Genomic DNA, 21,115 nt, shown 5'->3' with positions numbered 1-21,115 from the left:
TTGCAGAAAACATGGCGGCGGCCGCGGTCAGAAGGTTGTCAGGTGAGCTTCTGGTGTTTTTATTATTTACTATGTTTATCTGAAACATTAATCAATCGTTTAATGCCGTTATTGTCAAATATAAAACAGTCTGCTTTCTGGCCGCGGTAATTTTTAGTTGCGGGATGGGGAAAAGCTGTTTTTCTCCTGCTCTGTGTTCATATGTTGTTTTTCTGTTTTTACACCAGGGCTGCTGAGGCCTCTGTCCCGATCTATCGGAACCAGTCCTCCTCAAGTCCGTCAGCTGTCTGGGTTTATCCACTATCAGCCTTTCATCAGAACAGCTCCAGCCGCTGTCTGCGCCCCTATCCGGGCTGCTGTTGCTCAGACTCCCCGCTACCCCCTGCTGCATCGGTAATCTCACCATCATATATTTCTCATCATGATCAACAAGTTTTTATCATTGCTATATTATTAAGTTCATATGTGGTAGACGTAAAAACAGCAGAAAGTTTGCTTTTGAAACAGTCATCAGATTTAACTTCATAAGGTGAAAAATAACAGAATCCAGAGACCAGAAGAAAATCTGGAAAGGAAATTAAACTTTAAACCTAACAAACCAGCAGCCTGCAGAGTAAATACATCTGTATTGGGTCTGCAGCTATGGATTATTTTAGTGGCAGCAGCAGAGAATGATGAGTGAGGGGCAAAGGAGAACCCTGACTTTTTATGGGAGGTCAAAGATAACTGACACTGCAAAAATACTGCAGCAAATATAAAGTATTTACTAATCAAAGCTATTATGGCTAAATATTGCACAATGCATGTTACTACATCCTTAACTTAAAAATACACAGCATATCAGTTGTTTTCAACTATCTAGCCCAAACTAAGCTGAAACTAACCTGTTTGAAGAGTGGAAAATATAACATAGAGCATCATATTCATCTTTTCTCCTGTTATTAATTTCATTTCTGTTAATTTCAGTTATTAATACCTTATATAAAGTGGTATATTTGTTTTTTTATTTTCGAATTGTATCCTCATATATATCCTCAGTTTAGTGTACATGATATTACCTGTTAGACATAACATTCAGAGATATAAGAGATAATTAAATAGTGATTGCAATTTTTCTTTTTTCTTTAAAAAATAAGACCTTTTAACAATCCAGAGCTGTGTTTTTAGAGTCAGAAGAGGACATAAGAGAGAGGAGGACCTAGTTATATGTCTTACTAACACAACAATGATGTAAATGTTCCCAGTATATTAAGGAAAACTGTATTATTTAGGATTGGACTGCCTGCAGGACTGATAAACTATACGATCATATAAAGCAGGGGTTCCCAAACTTTTCACCCCTTGAACCCAAAAATAATATTTTTTTTCTTTTTTCACTCTGTCTTTAAATACCCATTTACTGAGGTTATTGCATTAATTTTTAATACCATTATTTTAGATATATTAATTATGTTAATTGGACATGTTATGTCCAGTTAAATTGTAATTATAGTTGTGCATTTTATAATTTAATCTTACATTTACTGTACTATTTTTATCGATTTAAATAAAATATTTACATAATTTATGGTATATTTTCGTATTACAAGGGAAATCTCAAGATAAATTTTGGCCCTCTATTTACCTCAGGGAACACATCGAAATAATTGTAAACATCATCTTGCAACCCCCGACAGTGTTTTGTTGCCCCTTGGGGGGTCCTGACCCCCGGTTCGGGAACCCCTGTTCCTAAGGACCATTTATTGTGTTTAGCTTCTTTAAGTGCACCGGTTTTCACTACAACAAGCACTAGTTTTCTATTATAAGCAGGGCATTTATGTTCAACTGTAGCTCAGATGAAAGTATCTCTGTTTTCTGTTCCTCATGATAAGGCTGGTGATGCTCCATCCAATTAAAACCAACCTCCTCTGTTCTCAGATTTACTGCTAACTTCAGCCTGGGTTATTCTGCTTCCATCAGTTCCCTAGCGTAAACACTTAGCTGTATGTCTCCCATTGACTGCCACTGTGGAGTAACCTTTGTCTTCCAAGCTGATGCTTTATCCTACCTGTAGAGCTAGCAGCTACAGAGGAGCGGAAGGGGAGGGGTCGTGATGCTGCTGCTGCTTTGCAACCTGAGCACTCTCTTTAAGAAGATTTATTAGAGAAGAGCTTCAGCAGTCTTAAAACCATTACTTTTTCATGCTGGGGTTTATAATAAAGCTCGTAACTTTAACTCTAGCTAATGATTATTTGATGGCTTAATTAATTGACTCAAACTGATTGTTTCAGCCCTACTCAGGAGAGTGAAGTCTGCCTGTAATGAGGCAATAACTGTCATAAGCTGCTAAAATGTGGGCAGTGTTTCTCATCTGGTAGTTTGGGCACTCGATGTGTGGGTGTCGGCGCTCCAATTTCTCCCAACTACAAGTTCCCAGAATAGTCCGAATGATGGAATGGTGGGTTGTGTTAATCAAAGCAACAGTAAATTGAAGCAGCTGAAAGTCTGTTTTATTCACACACCAAGTGAGAGCGACCTTTCACACCTCTTGAGCTCTTCCAGTCTGACCAGCATGACTCTGCTCATAAATCCAAGTGTGGCCCTTAAACACGTTTGAAACAACAGTTGCTGGATCTTAAAATACTCATTATTTGAACCCCTTTGCCCTCACCAACTTGAAACTTGGTCAAAACACAGATCACGTGTTGGTCTAACTTTGTTTAGCCTTCTAGCATCTAGATATTTGAGTCTGCAGCTCGTCACCCTGATTCATTTGACTCTGGATTACAATAAAGTGATCAGATTTCCCCCAAACTGCATATGAATGATCTTTGACACCCTGTGAAGTGCTCTGTCTGATGACATTGTATTTTGACTCAACTGCGCCCCCTATAAACAGCCATATCTCTTTCTTAATATTGTGTGCCTACTGAGGAACTAATGTTTAAGAACAAAGCATTATTTTTATAAAAATAACTTAAGAATCACCTAATAAGAACAGGAAGTTAGCTCATCTTGAGTTAGGAATGCAGGTTTTGGGTCAAACCGGCAAAGACGTGGAGGAGGGGACGCACAGTTTCAGCGGCCACTATAGGCTATATTTGATTCTTGCCGACAAAGCCTGCCACCGGAGTGGCTGCATAGTGGCTGATGGTGGAGGCCACTTATAGGCAGATAAGCTACTTCGTTCCATCAAGTAAATGTGACATTATAAAAGTTTTAATGCAGGTTATTAAGCAATAACATCACAATATTAAAAAACTAAAACAAAAAACAATCTACTTAGAGCTATAAATAAGACATTTGCAGAAAAACGGCAAGAAAAATACAAAAAAATAAATAAACTAAATGATAATAATGAAAATGAGTTAGTGGCTGCAGCCAGTGATACGCCATACTAAAGCTGCGTCATGTCACGAGTCAACGAGCCGCCGGAACTGCCACAACGCAGCCACTGCCACGAATTGAGCTTGGCCCTGCCGCGCAGCCAGAGCAGCAAAGCTGCTTCAGCCGCACGTCAGAACTAAACTGGTACAAGCAGCAAAAGGGAAGCAGCAGACGCGTTTTTGCTGCTCCTGCTACGTTCGGTGTGAAGTTTGAAGCTGGATGGGCCAGTAAATCTGCAGCTGCATTCTTCTGCTTGTCTCCTTTTATTCCTCCACATCCCAGAGGAGCCTCTTCATTTCTTAAAACAAAGTTGTAATCTGCATTTAAATTAAGATTTTACTTATTTATTTAATCACTTACATATCAGAGCTGTTTTTGTCTGTTTCAGGGTTGCTGCTCTGGTTCCCAGCCTGACCTGGCAGCCCTGTAGAAACCTGACCTATTTCAGCGTGAAGAAAGGAAAGAGGAAAACAGTAAAAGCGGTGACCGACCGTTTTATGCGGTTGCACTGTGGCCTTTGGATCAGACGGAAGGTGTGCCTTTTTTTTTTTTTTTACCTTTCAGAATCTCTGGTTTCTGTTTTATTTACATCTAACGAGTGTTTGCTCTCTGAACAGGCTGGGTACAAGAAAAAGCTGTGGAAGAAGCTGCCTGCCAGACGAAAGCGTCTGAGGGAAATGGTTTTCTGTAACAAGACTCAGAGCAAACTCTTGGATAAAATGACCACGTCTTTCTGGAAAAGAAGAAACTGGTTCCTTAATGATCCATATCTGAAGTACCACGACCGTGTCAACCTCTGAATAATCTACTGATGCTGAATAACATGTAATAAAGTCAAACATCTGTATTGTTGTCATAAATAAACTAAATGTAAAGAGAATTTTTTTTCTTTATAGAAAAGGAGACAGAAAACACGAAACTTTAAGTCTTCATCTATATTTTTTTATTATAGTTGATTTTTGTGAAGTTTGAAGTCATAAACCAACATTTCTTCACACCTCTGCTTTATATTTTAGCCACACGCTATTAGAAACTAAAAAATATATATATTCTGGCCTGCCAGAAAAAATTGAAGGACTGGGGTTGGTTTACAGTCATGTGAATGACCTCAGACACCCTGCATGTGTTCCCTAACATTTCTGGACATCTACATATTTGATTAACTGTTTTACAAATGTTGAATAAATACAAAATAAATCTTAAATGATAGATTGAAAGTTTACTATCTTTGAACCTCAGATCTTTAATGAGGCGTTCCTGGCTGCTGAAGAAAGAATGATCTCCATAATAAAAAACAAAGAACTGTAAGGGCTTCTCAAAGAAGAATAGCACTTAATGCATCCAGTAAGGGAGTAGGATGTCTTAAATTGATCAAATCACCCACCCCACTCTCTGGAAAACAGGCAAGTGGACGAAAGCCTAAAAATGCTACATGTTTAGGTTTTATTAATGAAGCAGGATAGACTTAGAGCAGCCTAAGATGTCTTGAAAAATCCTCACAGGACCTACAGCAGGTGCTCGTTACCGTTTATATGAAAGTGCATCTTTGTAAGGAAATGTTTGCAGAGAAGAAACCTTTGCTCTCTAATAAAAAAGCACAGAGGCCACGCCAATGTTTGGCAGAGAGAATGTAGACAAAGAACAGGACTTCTGGAGTGATGTTCTCTGGAAAAAGGAGTCTAAATATAAACTACGTGGACATAGAGAGGAAAGAGAGAACTTTTTGGAGGTAAACCAAAAGCAGCCTTCCAGGAAGAACCACAAACTCATCTGAGCTAGGAATTCTGGGGGTGGCAGTGACATTTTGGATGGTGTACTCCAGCTCACCATTATGTAATGGGCCATGAACTGAACCATGTTTCAGATATAAGACCCTCTTTGGAGCCGGTTATATGAAATGATTCAGAAGAAAATTTCACAAAGAACTTAAGGAAAGCTAAGAAATTGAAACTCCTGGACCCAGTCAAAGCCCAGATCCTGATTTCAGTGAGATTATCTAAAACAGAATCAAGATGCAAGAGAGGAGATCCCTAAAACGTCTCACAGCTGAAGGGGATTTTTTTTCCAACTGATGTTAGAAATAAATGAAAACAAGGTAATTTAATCCAAGGGGCATAAAACCAGCTAATAATGGGTAGCGTGTGACTTCTTTTTAACACTTTTCAGGGTGTTCTTTTTTATTCACATGACTCTAAATGTCAGAGGAAGGAAAATTCTCTCTAATACAACCAAAAAAACCTTATTGAATGTATCTAAACAGAAACTAAACGAGAGCAGCTTCACATAAAATCGTCCATAGAAATTAAGATCATGCAGGAAGCTTTAATGTATGGAAATCACCTCCAACACTAACACTGACACCACTGATACATAATTAGAAACAACCTGTCTCTTTTCCACTATTCAATCCACTGAAAAAAACACTAAAATGTGCATAATAAGTATATCTACAATATCAGAGTGAATGCATGTAAACAGAACAGTTGTACCTGAGAAGCTTTTTTTGTCGTTGTTTTTTTTACTGTAACCACTGTAAGAGATAAAAGATGCAACCATGTACAATTACTGCACATCAACACAGTGAAAACCAGGTTCAGGCTCAGTGAATAACGTTCAAGAAAAAGACATCAGTGTGAGCTGTTGTTGTCACTACCGGCCCTCAGGAGGAACAACGAAAGCACGGGCAGCTGCTCAGCTAACATTGGTTTCAAAATGCTGAAAATAAAAGAATTAGCATCATTTAGCAATTTTTAACCTTAAGTTTCTAAAGGATTTTTAAAATATGAAGTCTGATTGTAGTGATGCATTTGTGACATCCGCTCATGACCTTACAGGCAGAAATAAACCCTTACAAAATTAGGCGTTCCATTAAAACGTAGCCACTGCTTTGTTGGAGGGCAGTGATGCAAATGAAGAACATAGTGCAAGTCATTTTGGGTGTCCGCTTCATTTAAGGCCAACAGAGAAAGAGAGAGAGAGGTAAATGTGGACGAAGAAAGTGTTGACTGTTAATTTTGTGAATCACAAAATAATCAAAACAAAAAGCACAGCCTCAGCTCTCCTTTCAGTGCGCGGATCCTTCTCTATCTCCTCTAAAGTACATTCTGCTTCATAAACACTAAGACCAATGATGAGGAACACACATGCGGCAACCTCTGATATATAAAAAAACAACCAAAGCATGAGATAAAGTACACATACTGTACATAAATACATATTTAAATGCAAAGTGTCAATCTGACCAAAACCTGTTTTTTCTTAACATTATGAACCACTAAGGAATATGCTGTAAATTAGGGATCTTCTTAGGTCACTTTGGTAATACGGCGTTCCAAAGCAGGGCTGCTTCAGTCGTAGAGCTTCTTGCCATTCAGTATTTTCACTTTTTACTTGTTTGCAGCAAAGGCAGCTGAAGGAGGGTGGCTTCACATGGCTTCATTGTTTGAAGGAAGAGAACTCCTGGATCTTGTGAGAGGCCTCAGGACTCTAAGAGGAGGCTGGAAGCAAAGAGGCAGATGGAGCCTGATCAGATACAGACGCATCTAAAATGCTGCTGCTAGGGTTGTTTTTACTTTTATTATTAAAGCAAAATAAGAGACAAGACTGAATTTAAAATATTAGTAAGATAATTCACATTTTGAAATGGGATGGGTAGTTAAAAAATATATATCGTTAAGTAAATCAATCAACTACTACAATGTTTAAATACTATTTCTGTTTTATGACGTATTATTTCTTTAGATTACCGTTGAAACAAAAGGACATCAAATACACAAAATTATTATTATCTAAACAAAGAAATCTTACAATTATTTAAAATAGTACTGGAAATTCCACATTATTTTTGAGTGAAAATATGGAATGCATTTTTATGAACATTATTAGTTATTTTAGTTTAACCTTAATTAATAATAATGAATAAAAGACCAGCCTCTGACATTGTCACTTAAGCAACAGCCTCAATATCATCAATACTTGTCTCTCTGTTCAACAAAGCATGAGATATATTATTTAGTTGGTTAAAACACACTGGCAGGCACTTAATCATTTAATGCACTTGCCTTTAACACAGTGGGGGAAATTATGTTGAACACAAGAATGTTTTTCTCAGTAAATCCATTTCTAAATGGGTTTCACATTAGCATGATCAGAAACAGCATGGAGCTCACTCTAGAGCCACAGTCTTATTATTGTGATAGATGACACCATCGGTTACAGGTGGATTTATACATGTTTAAATGGTCCAGCGAGCCCTAATGCTGAGCCAAAGTGAACCTGATTTTATTGTAATTCAGCTAAAATCAGGTTTCTATCACAATTTATCAAACAAAACTGTTGAAAAAAAATTCCGAAGAGATTTTAAAGGGCCAAGAAACTCTAATAAAATGTTTTAGATGCACCTAGAATCAGCAGGTACAATTATTTGCTGCTCAGACATCATGACAGAAAAAAGAAAAATCAAGCTGGAGTTCTTTTGATGTCTACTGTGGAGCATTTAAACAAGCCGATGATATAGAAAGTATCGTCTGGTAAAATAAGAACAAAGCTAAACTTTGGATTATATCGTACACATTTCAGAGAAGGGAGAACATGATGGTGAGGGGCTGCTGTACAGCATATGGTACCGGCAGACTTTGTATAACTGACTTTAGAAAGAAAAGAAAGCTTTTAGGATTTTCCAGTCTCACCCAGACTTGAATCTAGCTAAAGGTTTATAGAAAGAACAGTAGATTAGAGCAGAGGTCTTCAACGTTTTCCAGGCCAAGGACCCCCAAACTGATGGCGAGATGGAGCGGGGACCCCCTAATTATATATATTTCATGAAATAGTGTTCTATCAAACTGGTCCTATGGTCACTCTATTACAAAAGGGGTAATGTAACGAAAGTAATTTCTCCCTGGGATTATTAAAGTATTTCTGATTCCTGGTTGATGGGACAGGTGTTGTGAATGAAACGGTGCCCAGCTTGAAAGATCTCCTGTGTGTCGCTGAATGTGTGCATTGATGACTGAAAGACATCTTCTGCCGCCATTTATCTGTTTACTACAGTGTGTTGAATTCATGTTGATGTGGATTTAAAGACGTTTCAATTGGTGGGGAAAAAGTCTAATCAACCAAAACTTTCACGACCCCCATGCAGTACCTCCGTGGACCCCCTATGGGTCACGGACCCCCTGTTGAAGACCTCCGAATTAGAGGCATTGCGTGGGAAAATAGGACGAAGTCCTTCCTGAGCAGTTTATTCGTTATTTTCTCCAGAAAGAACAAACTATTTCAGTTCAATTTATTCATGTTGTACCAATTCCCAACAAATGATTAAGAAAATAAGGGTGATAAACAAAGTTAATAAATTAAATTGATTAAGTCTGTACATTAATTCTCTGTATTGTTCCACTTTTTTGTACTAATTTGGTTGTCTGTGTGGATTGGTTAAGCAAACATCTGCTGTAAAGTTAATCCCAGTGAGTGATCAATAATGTATATTTAGTACAGATAGTAGGGACAATAATGTTTGGTAGTTTATTCTTGTTTTTTTCTTTTTAATTATCATTTATCTTTTTTTGATACAGCAACTCGGACTGCTCAGTAACCTGGTCAAATTTGAGGCCATTTGCATTGACACCACTGAATTTTCATATGTGACACAGTGGGTAGCACTGCTGCCTTGCAGCAAGAAGATTGCGGGTTCGATTCCCGGCCCAGGTCTTTCTGCATAGAGTTTGCATGTTCTCTCTGGGCATGTAAGGGTTTTCCCAGGGTTCTCCGGCTTTCTCCCACAGTCCAAAAAAACATGATTGTTTATTTAATTGGCTTCTCTAAATTCTCCTTAAGTGTGCGTGTGTGCGTGAATGGTTGTTTGTCTCTGTGTTGCCCTGTGATGGACTGGCGACCTGTCCAGGGTGTACCCTGCCTCTTGCCCGTAGACAGCTGGACATAGGCACCAGCACCCCTTGCGACCCTGCTTGGGATTAAGTGTGTCAGAAAATGGATGGATGGATACAGCAATTCTTTGCAATAAATCATATACCATGAGAAAGTGTGTTTAAATCTGAGTCTATTTACTGAGAAAGACTTTCAGTTCTTAAATGCATATTTTTTAACACCACATTCTCCAAATTGCAAGTGATGAGTTAAATCAGTGCAACTTCCAAAGGGGTTAGTCCATCCCTGCAGAAATCCTCAGAACCAAAATGATTCTTGTGACGATGCAGCTGTAGAAGTTAGTCTGTTTAAAGAACAAACACTCTCAACAGGCAGCAGCCGAGCAGCAACGCTCACCGGGCTGCGTACCTCCGGAGCTTTCCTTTTACTCATCCTGAGCTGCGGGGAGCTCGACGTGGCCTGCACCTCCTTCCCCAGCCCCTCCTCAAACTGCTCCTGAGCTGCAGGAGTAGCAGCTGGAGTGGGTGTGGAGTGTGGGCTTGACTGGGTCGTCACAGATGGTGTAACGGGTGTGGGCACAGGCTCGGAGGTCGGCTTAGTTTGGGGCAGAAAATCTGCAGGGTTCAACTGCTCCAACCCCAGCACCTCATACTCATTCATGTCAAAATCTGCACCATGGAAAAACAGACGTTGGTGGAAGGATGAGCAGATGAAACACTTCTCTGGCCTCCCGGATCAGGTTACTGCCATAAAGCAGCAACTTGTTTATCTGTTTGCTGGAGGTTTAAAAGCTCAGATAATAAAGCAGTGCCATCCTCCAAACATAAGGAGACAGAAAGCAATTTATTGTTGCACAAAGAAACACAACAAAGATCTTATTATTCAGTTTCTTCTGTTCTGCGTTCAAACGCGTCATAAAAGTTCACTCATACTGGCTGTATTCTTAGGTGCATAGTCCTATTATAAAAGCTATTTGCTTACCTTATGCAGTAAGACAGAAAAGGAAAAAGAACTTTAACTCTTAAATGACTGTCCAAGTTTATACACCACTCATTAAAAAAGATCTGAACTGAACTATTCGTTTAATTTCTATCAATAATTTATTTTCAAAATATATGACCTTTTTTCTCCATTTCATAATTTTAATCAATCATAAGCTTTATGGAATGTTTTAACACTATTATTAAATAGAAGTTCATTCGCTTAAAAAATTAGTCCCTGACAGAAAAACTTTCCTGTAAAGAATCTTTGGAGCCACAGAGACTCGCTTTAAAGAAGGAAACAGTTTGAAACATTAACATGAACTTGTTTGTTATCAAAAAAATATGTATTCCTAAGAGATTTAGGAAAATGTACAGAGGGTTTAGTGTTTTCGAAATCCACAGGTCTGGTATTCATTCCTCTGCAGCTAAAAGGACCTATTACTATCGAGGGGAAGATCCATTGTATTTAGCTGTAGGCTGTGTATTGAATATGGTTTTGTTACTATTTTAAACAAAGACACACAAAAAACTTCTGAACTTGTCCTTCTGCCTCACGTTATTCTGTAAACCCCTCTGTTTTGATGTAAAACATAAAACCCCTACTAAATGCACGACAGGTTCTGGTTATTACCTCAAAAATGGTTCAAAAAAAGTTTGAGAGGTGAAAAAGGTCTGAAAGTAATTCTGGATATTCACATTGTTTTGTAATCCTCTAACTAAGACAGCAGCATGGTGAATCTCACCTTTGTAGCTCTCTGACTTGCTGCGGATGATGGGTCTGGTTCGGTGCTGAGCTGCTGTGGGCTGGGCGCCGCTGGGTCCGGTCTGTGCCGGGTCAGACTGGTAGGACGACAGATCCTGCATGCTGAAACTCCGTAATCTGTCTGACAGAACGCCTTGACCCTAAATCAGAGACATCATGCTTTCTATTTATTCCAGTAGTTTTGAATTCATAAACATATAGAAATATCAGAATTGGAAAATTTAAAGCCATCAGAAAACATTATGTTTTTGTTTTAGCTAACACTGTGATCATATGTCTGAATTGTCTGTTTTTACCTTTGCTGCAGCCATGACTGCTGCTGTCGCTGCAACATTCAGCCCTTTCCTCCCGAAATGCACCAGTGTGTCATAACTTTTGTCCTTTGCTTGGCAGATGTACTCATCAATGTCCTGAAAATAAAAGGAATCAATCAACTTTTCCTTCATTATCAGAATGCAGCTTCCTTCGTCACTCAGCAGGCTGTTGCTTCTCTTTAAAGGTATAGAGGAGGATTGTCGCGAATTTTTGAAAAGACCTGCCTTCTCCACTTAAAAGAAAAATGCACCTGCACAACCCTGTACTCGTTCCCGAGAGGGAATGGCTGTTAAGCATGTGGGAGAGCGTGCACAGGCCCATTTCCCCTCGTGCTCACTCCGTTTAAACGTTGCTGATTGCATCGCTCATACAAGCTTACTTTCCAAAAGATTTGCAAATTTTCTACTATATTAGACTGACCACCGGTAAGTGAAAATGGAGATGAGCAGAACGATTGAAAATTAGGAGGATAACTTATTTAGATGATCCAACCGGAAAAAAGAACATCCTCCTCTATACCTTTAACCTTGTGATTTACATCCTGAGAAAACTTGTTTACTTACTTTCTTAGTTACCTTAAGAACAAAAAAGGGCAACAGAAATGGAAAAAAACTGCATAACATGTCCTCTCACCCTATCATAATAAATCTAAGATGTAGGGAAAAAAATTAATACAAAGGCACCTTTGTTTTCCCTCTACAGACAGTTGTGAAGCTCAAACTCTGTTAGTCACATAACCTTCCAGCTCATAGGCTGGATGTATTCCTCCACTAAAACTCTCTCAACCAGCAGAAAACAAAGTAGGATACCACAGAGGAAATGGATTTCACCTTTTCTTTTGAGGAAAGCGTGGGATGAACAAACTTCCTGTACAGCACGCTGGAGCCCTTAGTGTAAGGGGACAGCAGCCACACCACAAAGGCTATCTTCAGTTCATAGTAGAAAGGAAGCCTGCAAGAACAGACACAGCAAAACACGTTCAAACAGAAATCAAAAACTTTTTTTTTTACGTAACGTAATGATCTGTGCATAATGCAGTCAAATCAGTGAGTTTTACAAAAAAAAATTTGAACAACAAAACGTAAAGATCTGTGCATAATGCAGTCAAATCAGTGAGGTTTACATTTAATAGATAATCACTGTTATTTGCTCTGGATTACTTTAATTACTTCCTTAAAGAGTTGCATTATGATTTGTACCTTTTCAAATTTAACAATGATGTGATGATTCAAAACATTTGAACTAAACATATAGGAACATCTTGGTAAAAGTCAAGTTTAACCTTAGGCATTATAAGATGCTTGAATGTGCTAAAACTAATTTGTGAGAAAAAACACCATAAATATTTCTAGCACTTCCTCTTTTTTAATCCAGAGAATGAAGTGTGTCATTTAAGCCCCAAACAAAAACAAAATACTTTGAGAAGATGCTAACTGAAGCAGGTAAGAGAGTGGGCTAAAAGGTCAATCAGCAAAGAAGAAGCCCTTTTCCCAAAGTAAATGTTATTTTTGGAGGCATTTCTAGTCGCCCATTGTTACAATTAGGAGGAAAAAGGGTGAATCTTGTAATTTCTGAAAACATGATTCTAACTCTGAAGTAAGGCAGTAGCTATATTATGTTGTGAGAGTGTTTTTCTGAAGGAGGAACTGGTACACTACATAAAAAGTGGTGCATCATAAAAAAAGATCAAAAGACTTGAATAGAAATTGATATTTAAAAAATATAGTAAGCACAGGAGCATCACAAAGAGTTATAGAGTTGGACTACAGATTAGATGTTTTGGAGAGGTCACCATAAAAGCCTGATCTCAGTCCTATATTACATTTTAGACAGAAGTTGCATTTTATGTAGCTAAAAAATAAGCTTTATTTGTATAATGTTCATGTAAAGATCTGATTTCATCTACATGTAAGCCAACTTACCAACATAGAAACAAATCTGTAAACACCTCCACTGTAGTAAAAAGGGCAAATATTATCCAGTACATCATCCATTTCACCTAAAAATAACAAAAGAAAAAGTCAATTTAGCCACAAAGAGCAAATGTGGAAAATTGACCTTGATTCTAACTGTACTTACATATTCTTTCACATCTTTTGTCTTCACAGCCTTATATGAAGAGTATGCAGGATAAAGCGTTCCAAAAACAAGTCTAAAGGGAAAGAAAGGGGAATTATATATGAAAATCAAGACATATTAGCTGTAATAAACAGTAAATATAAGCCTTGTATGAATAAAAATTACAAACTTACAACAACATTAAATCTGGGGAAAATAGTTTGGGTTCAGATTTTTATCTTTTAATGTGAGGAAACATTGTAATCTGGATAACTGTCATGTTAACCTTCATGTTAAAAACAAACCATCCATGATTAATAAATATTATTCTCAAATACATTTCTCTAAGAATGTCAGAATGTTTATAATATCTCATCAGCTTTGCATGCATGATTTCCCTGAATGCAGAGATGGACAGTACAGAAAGCAGCACCTTATTGTGAGAAACCGATTTCTGGCTTCTTGCTGAGTCAAACATCAGATAATGAACAACTTTTTAGATATAGCTTACTCATTCAAAGCTGAGTCCCATTTTGCCTTTTGGATTTTTCTGTACAACTTACACACTTGGCAAAAAGCTAAAAATGGATCCTATGTGTTGTATTTTTCCTTAGACTTATACAAATTTACACAGACACCTGTCCATGAAGGGTGCATGCTCAGAGAGGGCAGTTGCAGCCACATAAACAGAGACAAGATCATATTACTGACCCACATCACATTACAACAGTGCTGCTTGCATGCTCAGCTAACTAACAGAGTTCAACAAGACAAGGACAGCCAGAATATCTGCTCCTCACAGTTGGAGATGGGACATGCACTGATTAACAGCCAGAGCTGAGGAGCTCCAGCTTGTAATGCGATCTTATATTCTAAATTTAATTTCTGGACTGTTCTAAGCTTGGTGTCCCAGCTGTTGATATCATAACCACACTTTACTGTCGTTTTACTTTTGCATTAGACCTGTATTGAAGGAAAATATTAGCCAAAGTGCACAGACATTTTTAATTTGTGCAATGTAATCTGAGAAGGCTGAACCATCCCTTTTTATGCTGCTTCCAATCTGGGACAGAAACACTGAAGGACTGAATACCAATGATCAGATACACAAGTGACATTTAGGCTCTTGTCATCTCTGGATGATGGGACTCATTGGCTGCTTTTCAATTTATAACTCGGCTGCTTGAACATGTTGGTCTGTTTTTAAAATTCTGCCTGATAAACACAAAGAGATCTGGCTGCTGAGCGCTGCCTCAGAAATAGAACAGGTCTGCAGGCCTGGCTCAGCTTCCTGCTCAGGGTCCAAACTGCAGTCCTACATAAAACACCCTGGTCAGTGAAAAATTAATCCTCCGTCACCTGATCTGGTCACACATTCACGTCTGATTCTGATTAAATTGGGCTGTTAGATGAGATTGCGGGGGCTCTGCGGAGCGCGCTCCTTCTGCACCGCGCACAGAGGCTCAGATCCGCTCCAACCCCCGGTTCCATGTCCGTCCCATTACACGGAAAGCAAACACGGAAAGAAATGAAAATTAAACGACTTACACCACAAGTCTAGAGATGATCCAGGAGACCATTGCGCTGGAAAGGCGACAGGACGCGCTGTCTGCGGGGAGGAGTTTCCTCCAGATGACAGGCGCGTCCACAGGCGTCTGGACGCACACAGGCTGGAACGTGATGCATGCAGGATGAGCGGAGACGAGGCTGCAGCTCCATAGATGGCACTGTTGCATTGCACAGATTACAGATGGGCCATCTAGGCTCAACTTCTGGTTAAATGCATTGTGCATGCAGCTCAAAAATGATGATGATGATAGTTACAAAATCAACAATAATAATAATAATATACATCAATGTGAGGTGTTTTTCACCTATGTGAAAAAGCCTTTGAGCCCCTTTGTTAATAGTAAATTAAGTGTAATTACCCACATATTTTGGTCCAATTTCAACAGCCTTAAATTATCAATCAGATCTGAAGAATTAAAGAAACATCCTAAAAAATACAGCATAGGTTAGGTCAGGAGGTCACCAAGAAACCAGAAAAACATTTAAAGCTCTGCAGGACGCCTGTCAGTTAAGGTCAGGGTTCATGATTCAAAAACAAGACAAAAACTCTGCAAAATGACCTCTATAGTTGCCTATAGGCCAAAAAAATCTTGCATCTGTTCTAATAACATGATGATGATCTAGACTCCATCAGCTTATGATAATTATATATTGTATACATCGGTCTGTGCTTTATAAAGACATTTAAATGAGAGACAATAGTGGAACTTTTTAACAGCTTTCTGATGCATTTTCATCTCTTTTAAAGTTGAAGCATTATGAGAAAATATCCTAACAACAGGGTGGTGGCAGTGTGATGTCTGGGGCTGATTTGCTGCTTGAAGATGAGGTAAGCTCTATTGCATCACAAATTCTGCACTGCAACAAAAAATCCTAAAATAGATCCATCCATCAGTTTGTGACCTTAATCCCAGGCTATGAAGCAGGGAAATGATAAGAAGCACACCAGTAAGTCCAAGGGAACATCATTTAGTAAATTAAGTGAGCCACAAAGCTAAGGTTGCAGACTCCTGACCTAACAGATGAAAACTGCGATTTCCTCTTGGTACAACTGAAGCCTAAAGCTACCTGCAATTTCTAAACAATTGCTCAAGGAAATGGTAAAGGTAAAATAATAAAATTGCTCCAACAGAAAAATCAGTAATTCTCTCTTCTGTCTGCACATATGATCACATTAAATTTATTTAGTATTGCACTACAATATCTGATCTAAAACAATTACAATTTTATTACAAATAAGTGTATTACCCACTAATTTAAGCAACTATGATGATCTGCCAAAGGAATTAATATTTTATGCTCTTAGAAATAATATAAAAACTATGCACTATTTTTCTTTCACATTTTAATGTAAATTATCTTATTCTATCAGAAAGTTCTCTGATTTACTGCTACGTCCAGTATAGGGAAAATAAACGTATTTGTAGTGTATCTTTTTAATACAAGGGTAAAAAGAGGGGCCAGTACTAGTCCTACAGTGGCACTGGTCCTTGCTGGCTTTGATAAATAAAAATCAATAATTTATTTGTACAAAAAAGACAACATTTAATCAAATAAAGGAATAACAATAACAATGCTTATGCAGAATTTCACTTTAAAACTGTATTCTTTGCTATTGCAACCATATATAAATCCATATACAAGCAAAAAAATAAACAATGAATTGTTCTTGGGGGCCCGCTTCTTACCATGGGCACCTAAGTAGTCAGTTCAGCTATGCTTTGGGACGGCCCTGGCTTATAGGAATTCAATAATTGCTTAAAAAGGCTGCTTCTGCTGAGGAAGCTGGAATTAAGGACACCCAACTGTTCATCTAAAGCCCTGTCATGTTTTTCAGAATTTATTTACTATCTAATCACCTAGCAACAGGAGATATAGATATATATATTCAGGGCTGGCCAAGAAAGTACAAACAGATTCACTGTCAGAGCTGCTGCAGCTCAGCTTTATCCAGACAGTGGCCTGAAACACAAGATAATAGACAAGGTTTGGTTACAGTGCAACAAAGCCTACAGAGGAGGGCTGGAGCAGGAAGAAACCCAATACTTTTGTCCGCTTCAAAAGCTGAGAAAATGTTTGAGGACATTATGAACCTGAGGTGTATCAAATCTCAGAAAAAAAAACAAAAAAAAAACATAATGTGGTCTTAGCCTTATTAAAATAGAAAAAAAATAAATATCTGTTATGTCTGTCACAAACAAAGCATGGATAATAGTTAATGTTCATAGAACACCATAAATATACACATCTCTTTACTGTAGATCTTATATATTAGAAGTAGGTGCAGTGATATGAAAAAAGGGGCCAAAAGATTCCACGTTAATCTTACTGCAATAAAACTGATGTTATACAATTTTCTATCCTTTTGACTGCAGCTCAAAACACAAATGCATATGTGAAATTGCTTTAGCTCAGTTTAACAGCCTAGAATCGTGTGCTTCATCATGGTTACTGTTAATCAGCTCCCCTAAAAAAATACAACATGGCCACCCCCTGTCTTCTTGAAACATCCACAAATAAAATGTAAATAAACATCTGTTATTTATATAGACCCAGTTACAATACTGATATGATAAAAAAAAAAAAAAACATCAGCTGATACCGGTGTTCATGTTGGTATATAATGCATCCTGAATTAGATAAAGAGCTCTGAATATCAAACAGGACCTGGAGGGTGTGTATTGGTGGTGCAGTGGTTAGTGCGCGACGCGGCCGACTTTGCCGCATGTCTCTCCCCCTCTCACACTGGGCCTACTGTCCAAAAAACAGCCACTAGTGCTATAAAAACTTAAAAAAAAAAACAGGATGTACAGTGTTTAATTAAAAAATGTTTCCTGACCTTCTGAGTGGGCATCTGAGGCTAGCAGGTTCACATAACTCGCAGAACTTTTCCTGATGAAACCAGTCTCAGCTTAAAGTGGGACAAAATAAGGTAGACTGATATTTTCTTCCTTAAAAGTTTATTGGTTATTTATTCTTCGGCCATCCACATAGAAAAATTATACACACAATACTTAACAATACATAAGTTCCGCAGTAACCATGTATTCTTTCTACATACTCTTCTTTTGGAAGAAAAAAAAAAAAAAAAAATCAAACCGTGACTTTAAGTCATAGCGCCAAACAAGCTAAAGCTTATTGCAAAACATTGGTAGAACTAGTATTTTATTGTGAGCATACTCAACACTTATGACCACATAAAGAACATATATATAATTATGAATATACAGAAAGTTAACAAACCAAATATCTGCCCATCACCTCTAGTGTTTCAGATACTGTAGACCGATTAATTCTTGATAAACTGAACAGATGTTGCTTCCATAAAGTTTCCAAAGAGATTAAAAACTGCCGTTGAGGATGATGACGCTACACTCTGTGACACAATTTGTCCTCGGCTGGTCACTTTGGATCATAAAATTCACGTAGGACAGAACGAGAGAGAATAACCCTTTTAGGCACAGAAGGCTGTTCATACTTACATTATATACACCTCCATAAACCTTCTGATTGACTTTGGAGAATAAAGACGTCGCTAAAGTCACTGCAGATAACAGAAAACACCACCCTTTTACTAGGTCGGATAAAAATAAACAACAGCACCTTAACTGCTGTAGCACAATGTTAACCCAGATGAAAATGTAAAACCAGAGCATGGAGCGGAGGATGCTCAGCACTGTTTCTGTCCCCGTGCAAACTGACTCCAACACCTGCAGTACTTTAGCTCCTCAGAGCTGCCAGTCTGGACTGCATGGCTTCAATGTCCTCCTCCTCCGACTCTTCGTCTGAAGCAGCAGTCGCTCCAGCCGGCTGAAGATCTGGAAGGGCATCTGTGACTTTGCTTGGAGCTTTACCAAGAGCCCCTAATCGACCAAAGCAGAACCAAACATGTTTAATTTCATTAATTTCAATCGAAGTGCTTGATATTAATCTTAAAAAAATTAATTCTGTTTTCATTTTAAATTCCCACCTGCTGTAATCTCAAAGAGGATCTTGTCAACCTCTTCCTCTGCTGCTTCCTCCATCTCTTCTCCATCTTCCATGCTCTCAAATGTGTCCTCCAGCATTTCCTCAATGATTCCAGCCTGATGGTTTACCCAGAGGAAATGTACAGTAATGTTAGCTGGTCCTTTATTGAAATCAGATGTTAATAAAGAGATTCTATTATTTATTCTAGCCGAATCCTGCCGACCTTCATCATCTCTTTTGACAGCTCCCGCATTGTGGCCTGGATCTCTGGGATTTTCACTAGATTCTGCATGGCTTTCATGACGTCTGTGCTCTTCTGCAAGGCGCCAGCAACACGAACCACAGCTAGAAAACAGAAAGATGTGTTTCTACACTGACAACAGCGGGAAGTGTTCTCCCTGACAACGGCTTTGCTCCATAACTCACCCAGTTGATTCTTCATGCTCAAGAGTACAGAGTTCATCTGAGCTTTGGATGCATATAGTTTTGTGACGGCCCGTTTCGACTGAATCATCTCCTTTGCGAGGATCACACAAACATCTTTCTGTCCCTTTTTGGCAGCATCTTTGATGGATCGTTTCACTTTTTCCTCTTCTCTCTGGATGTCTGAAAGAAAAAGAGAATGTAAGCAACAATATCATATTAGAAACAACTTTCCAAATGTGCTTCGGGCAAAAGCTTAATTAATATCCCAGAAGTTTAGTGTATCATTAGGAAAGAGGGGGTTACAGATTCATGCATGTCAGCTAAAAGTAGATGCTTTTCTAAACTGCAGTAAAGTCCTACGACAATGAAAACAGACAAGAGAACATTAAAGCCAATGAAAACGATAAAACCTTTTTTTGTTAGCTGCACTCTGCACTAAAAAGTACAATCGAGGATTTTTGAAAAGACGTACCTTCTACACTTAAAAAAATATATATAATAAATGCACATGCACAACCCTGTGCCTGCTCCCAAGAGGTAACGCCTATTAAATGTGTGCGAGAGCGTGCACAAGCCCATTTCTCCTTGTGCTTGCTCTGTTTAAAAGTCGCTGTTTGGAACGCTCATATAACCTTATGAATGAAGATCTGCAATTTTTCCACTATGTCAGCTCACCACCAGTATGAAAATGGGGACGAGCACATTAGGACGGCCTTACGTAAACAGTTCACCAGAATGATTGACAATTAAGAAGACCACTTATTTTAACCCAGAAAAAGAACATCCTCCACTATAACTTTTAATTTTTGACAATGAAAGATGTTCACCTGCGCAAGCTAGTTTCTGGGATAAGAATACTTGGATCAATAAAGAAAGAAAATGTTCTGTGGACAAAACCTTGTCTACAAACATGTTTATCTGTTAAGTGTATGTGTGTCTTGTGGTTAGTGCAGAGGAAAAATTTAAATAAAATAAGAATCGCACATTTGGTTTAAGAAATCTAACATTTTTAATTTTTGGTAAAAAACACACAGCCTTACTGGATCTAATTTTACATAAATATATTTTCATAGAAATATATATATATATGATGATTTTGAAGACTTTTATCTGAACCTTACCTCGGATTTGTCTGTCAATCACTCGCATCTCCTTCCTAATTTTTTGAGACCACTCATTGATCTGAAACGACACATTATAAAACATGTATGTTATATATGTGTAATAGGAAAAGCTAACCTATTTAGGTCAGAAGAGTAGAAATATGCTCTGGGTTTGTTTACATTGATGTGACCAACAGCTGAGAGCTAGCATGTAGACTATAACATTCCTTCCACATCAGTGACTAAAAATAATCTAAACCAATAAGTGTGGTTTATTTATATCAGAATATGGAGCAGTTATTCACCCTGCTATGCTAGCAGTGTTGGTGTAAACAAAAAAACGATACTACTGTTCAGCCTGCGGTAGTAACACTGTCAGCTAGCATTAGCAAGCTTAGCTAAATAAGCTCCTAGAGTTGTCTAATTACGAACTAAGTCCTAACAAACAGTCCAGATATTCACTTTAAAGTACTTACAAGCTCTTTGGGGGGTTTATCCGGAGTCCTGCCAAATAGACCCATGTTGTCTGCTGGCTTTAAACCAAACTAAGCTATAGCTGAAAATTGCTAGATGGGCGAGCTCTTCTACGCTCACTTCCTGGTTTCCAGGGCTGCGTTCGAATACAAACAAACCTTCAGTCCTCAAGGTTCTCAACCATTAAACTCAACAAAAAGTGTCCA

At 38.3% G+C, this 21,115-nt stretch overlaps 3 protein-coding genes across 4 annotated transcripts; 1 reads left to right on the top strand and 2 right to left on the bottom strand.

The window, feature by feature from the left end:
- Positions 1-6: 6 nt before the first annotated feature.
- mrpl35 (mitochondrial ribosomal protein L35) lies at positions 7-4,378 on the top strand. The gene is made up of 4 exons (XM_015397128.1): positions 7-42; positions 228-393; positions 3,755-3,899; positions 3,984-4,378. The coding sequence occupies exons 1-4, from the start codon at positions 12-14 to the stop codon at positions 4,164-4,166; spliced, it is 525 nt and encodes a 174-aa protein (XP_015252614.1). The 5' UTR covers positions 7-11; the 3' UTR covers positions 4,167-4,378.
- On the bottom strand, positions 4,260-15,067 carry reep1 (receptor accessory protein 1). 2 transcript variants are annotated; one of them, XM_015397126.1, is made up of 8 exons: positions 14,917-15,067; positions 13,390-13,462; positions 13,233-13,309; positions 12,141-12,261; positions 11,292-11,405; positions 10,976-11,135; positions 9,646-9,917; positions 4,260-6,863 (listed from the first exon to the last, which is right to left on the bottom strand). In XM_015397126.1, exons 1-8 carry the CDS (start codon positions 14,946-14,948, stop codon positions 6,792-6,794), a joined length of 921 nt encoding a protein of 306 aa, XP_015252612.1. In that variant the 5' UTR covers positions 14,949-15,067; the 3' UTR covers positions 4,260-6,791. The 2 variants fall into 2 exon arrangements, with proteins under 2 accessions (XP_015252612.1, XP_015252613.1); XM_015397127.1 differs by having other exon boundaries at positions 9,658-9,917.
- A 2,817-nt stretch (positions 15,068-17,884) lies between these two features.
- On the bottom strand, positions 17,885-21,047 carry chmp3 (charged multivesicular body protein 3). Its single transcript, XM_015397087.1, has 6 exons — positions 20,912-21,047; positions 20,454-20,514; positions 19,333-19,512; positions 19,130-19,251; positions 18,908-19,022; positions 17,885-18,800 (listed from the first exon to the last, which is right to left on the bottom strand). The coding sequence occupies exons 1-6, from the start codon at positions 20,954-20,956 to the stop codon at positions 18,658-18,660; spliced, it is 666 nt and encodes a 221-aa protein (XP_015252573.1). The 5' UTR covers positions 20,957-21,047; the 3' UTR covers positions 17,885-18,657.
- Between the last annotated feature and the right edge of the window lie 68 nt (positions 21,048-21,115).

The sequence above is a fragment of the Cyprinodon variegatus genome, unplaced genomic scaffold (genome assembly GCF_000732505.1).
Source record: "Cyprinodon variegatus isolate N-32 unplaced genomic scaffold, C_variegatus-1.0 Scaffold838, whole genome shotgun sequence".
In the NCBI taxonomy this organism is placed as follows: domain Eukaryota; kingdom Metazoa; phylum Chordata; class Actinopteri; order Cyprinodontiformes; family Cyprinodontidae; genus Cyprinodon; species Cyprinodon variegatus.
The sequence above is the reverse complement of the archived record's forward strand: the minus strand, read 5'-3'. Positions and strand labels throughout refer to the sequence as shown.

Bases quoted from the DNA above. Each gene is read 5' to 3' on its own strand.
- mrpl35 (XM_015397128.1), top strand. From the start codon at position 12: ATGGCGGCGGCCGCGGTCAGAAGGTTGTCAG. The intron at 43-227 runs GTGAGCTTCTGG...TTTTTACACCAG, and splicing joins CGCGGTCAGAAGGTTGTCAG to GGCTGCTGAGGCCTCTGTCC. The intron at 3,900-3,983 runs GTGTGCCTTTTT...CTCTCTGAACAG, and splicing joins GCCTTTGGATCAGACGGAAG to GCTGGGTACAAGAAAAAGCT.
- reep1 (XM_015397126.1), bottom strand. From the start codon at position 14,948: ATGGTCTCCTGGATCATCTCTAGACTTGTGGT. The intron at 11,406-12,140 runs GTGAAATCCATT...TTTTATTTTCAG, and splicing joins CGCTTTCCTCAAAAGAAAAG to GACATTGATGAGTACATCTG. The intron at 9,918-10,975 runs GTGAGATTCACC...TCCATGGTGCAG, and splicing joins CAAGTCAGAGAGCTACAAAG to ATTTTGACATGAATGAGTAT.
- chmp3 (XM_015397087.1), bottom strand. From the start codon at position 20,956: ATGGGTCTATTTGGCAGGACTCCGGATAAACCCCCCAAAGAGCTT. The intron at 20,515-20,911 runs GTAAGTACTTTA...GTGTCGTTTCAG, and splicing joins ATAAACCCCCCAAAGAGCTT to ATCAATGAGTGGTCTCAAAA. The intron at 18,801-18,907 runs GTGGGAATTTAA...TTGGTCGATTAG, and splicing joins CCTCTTTGAGATTACAGCAG to GGGCTCTTGGTAAAGCTCCA.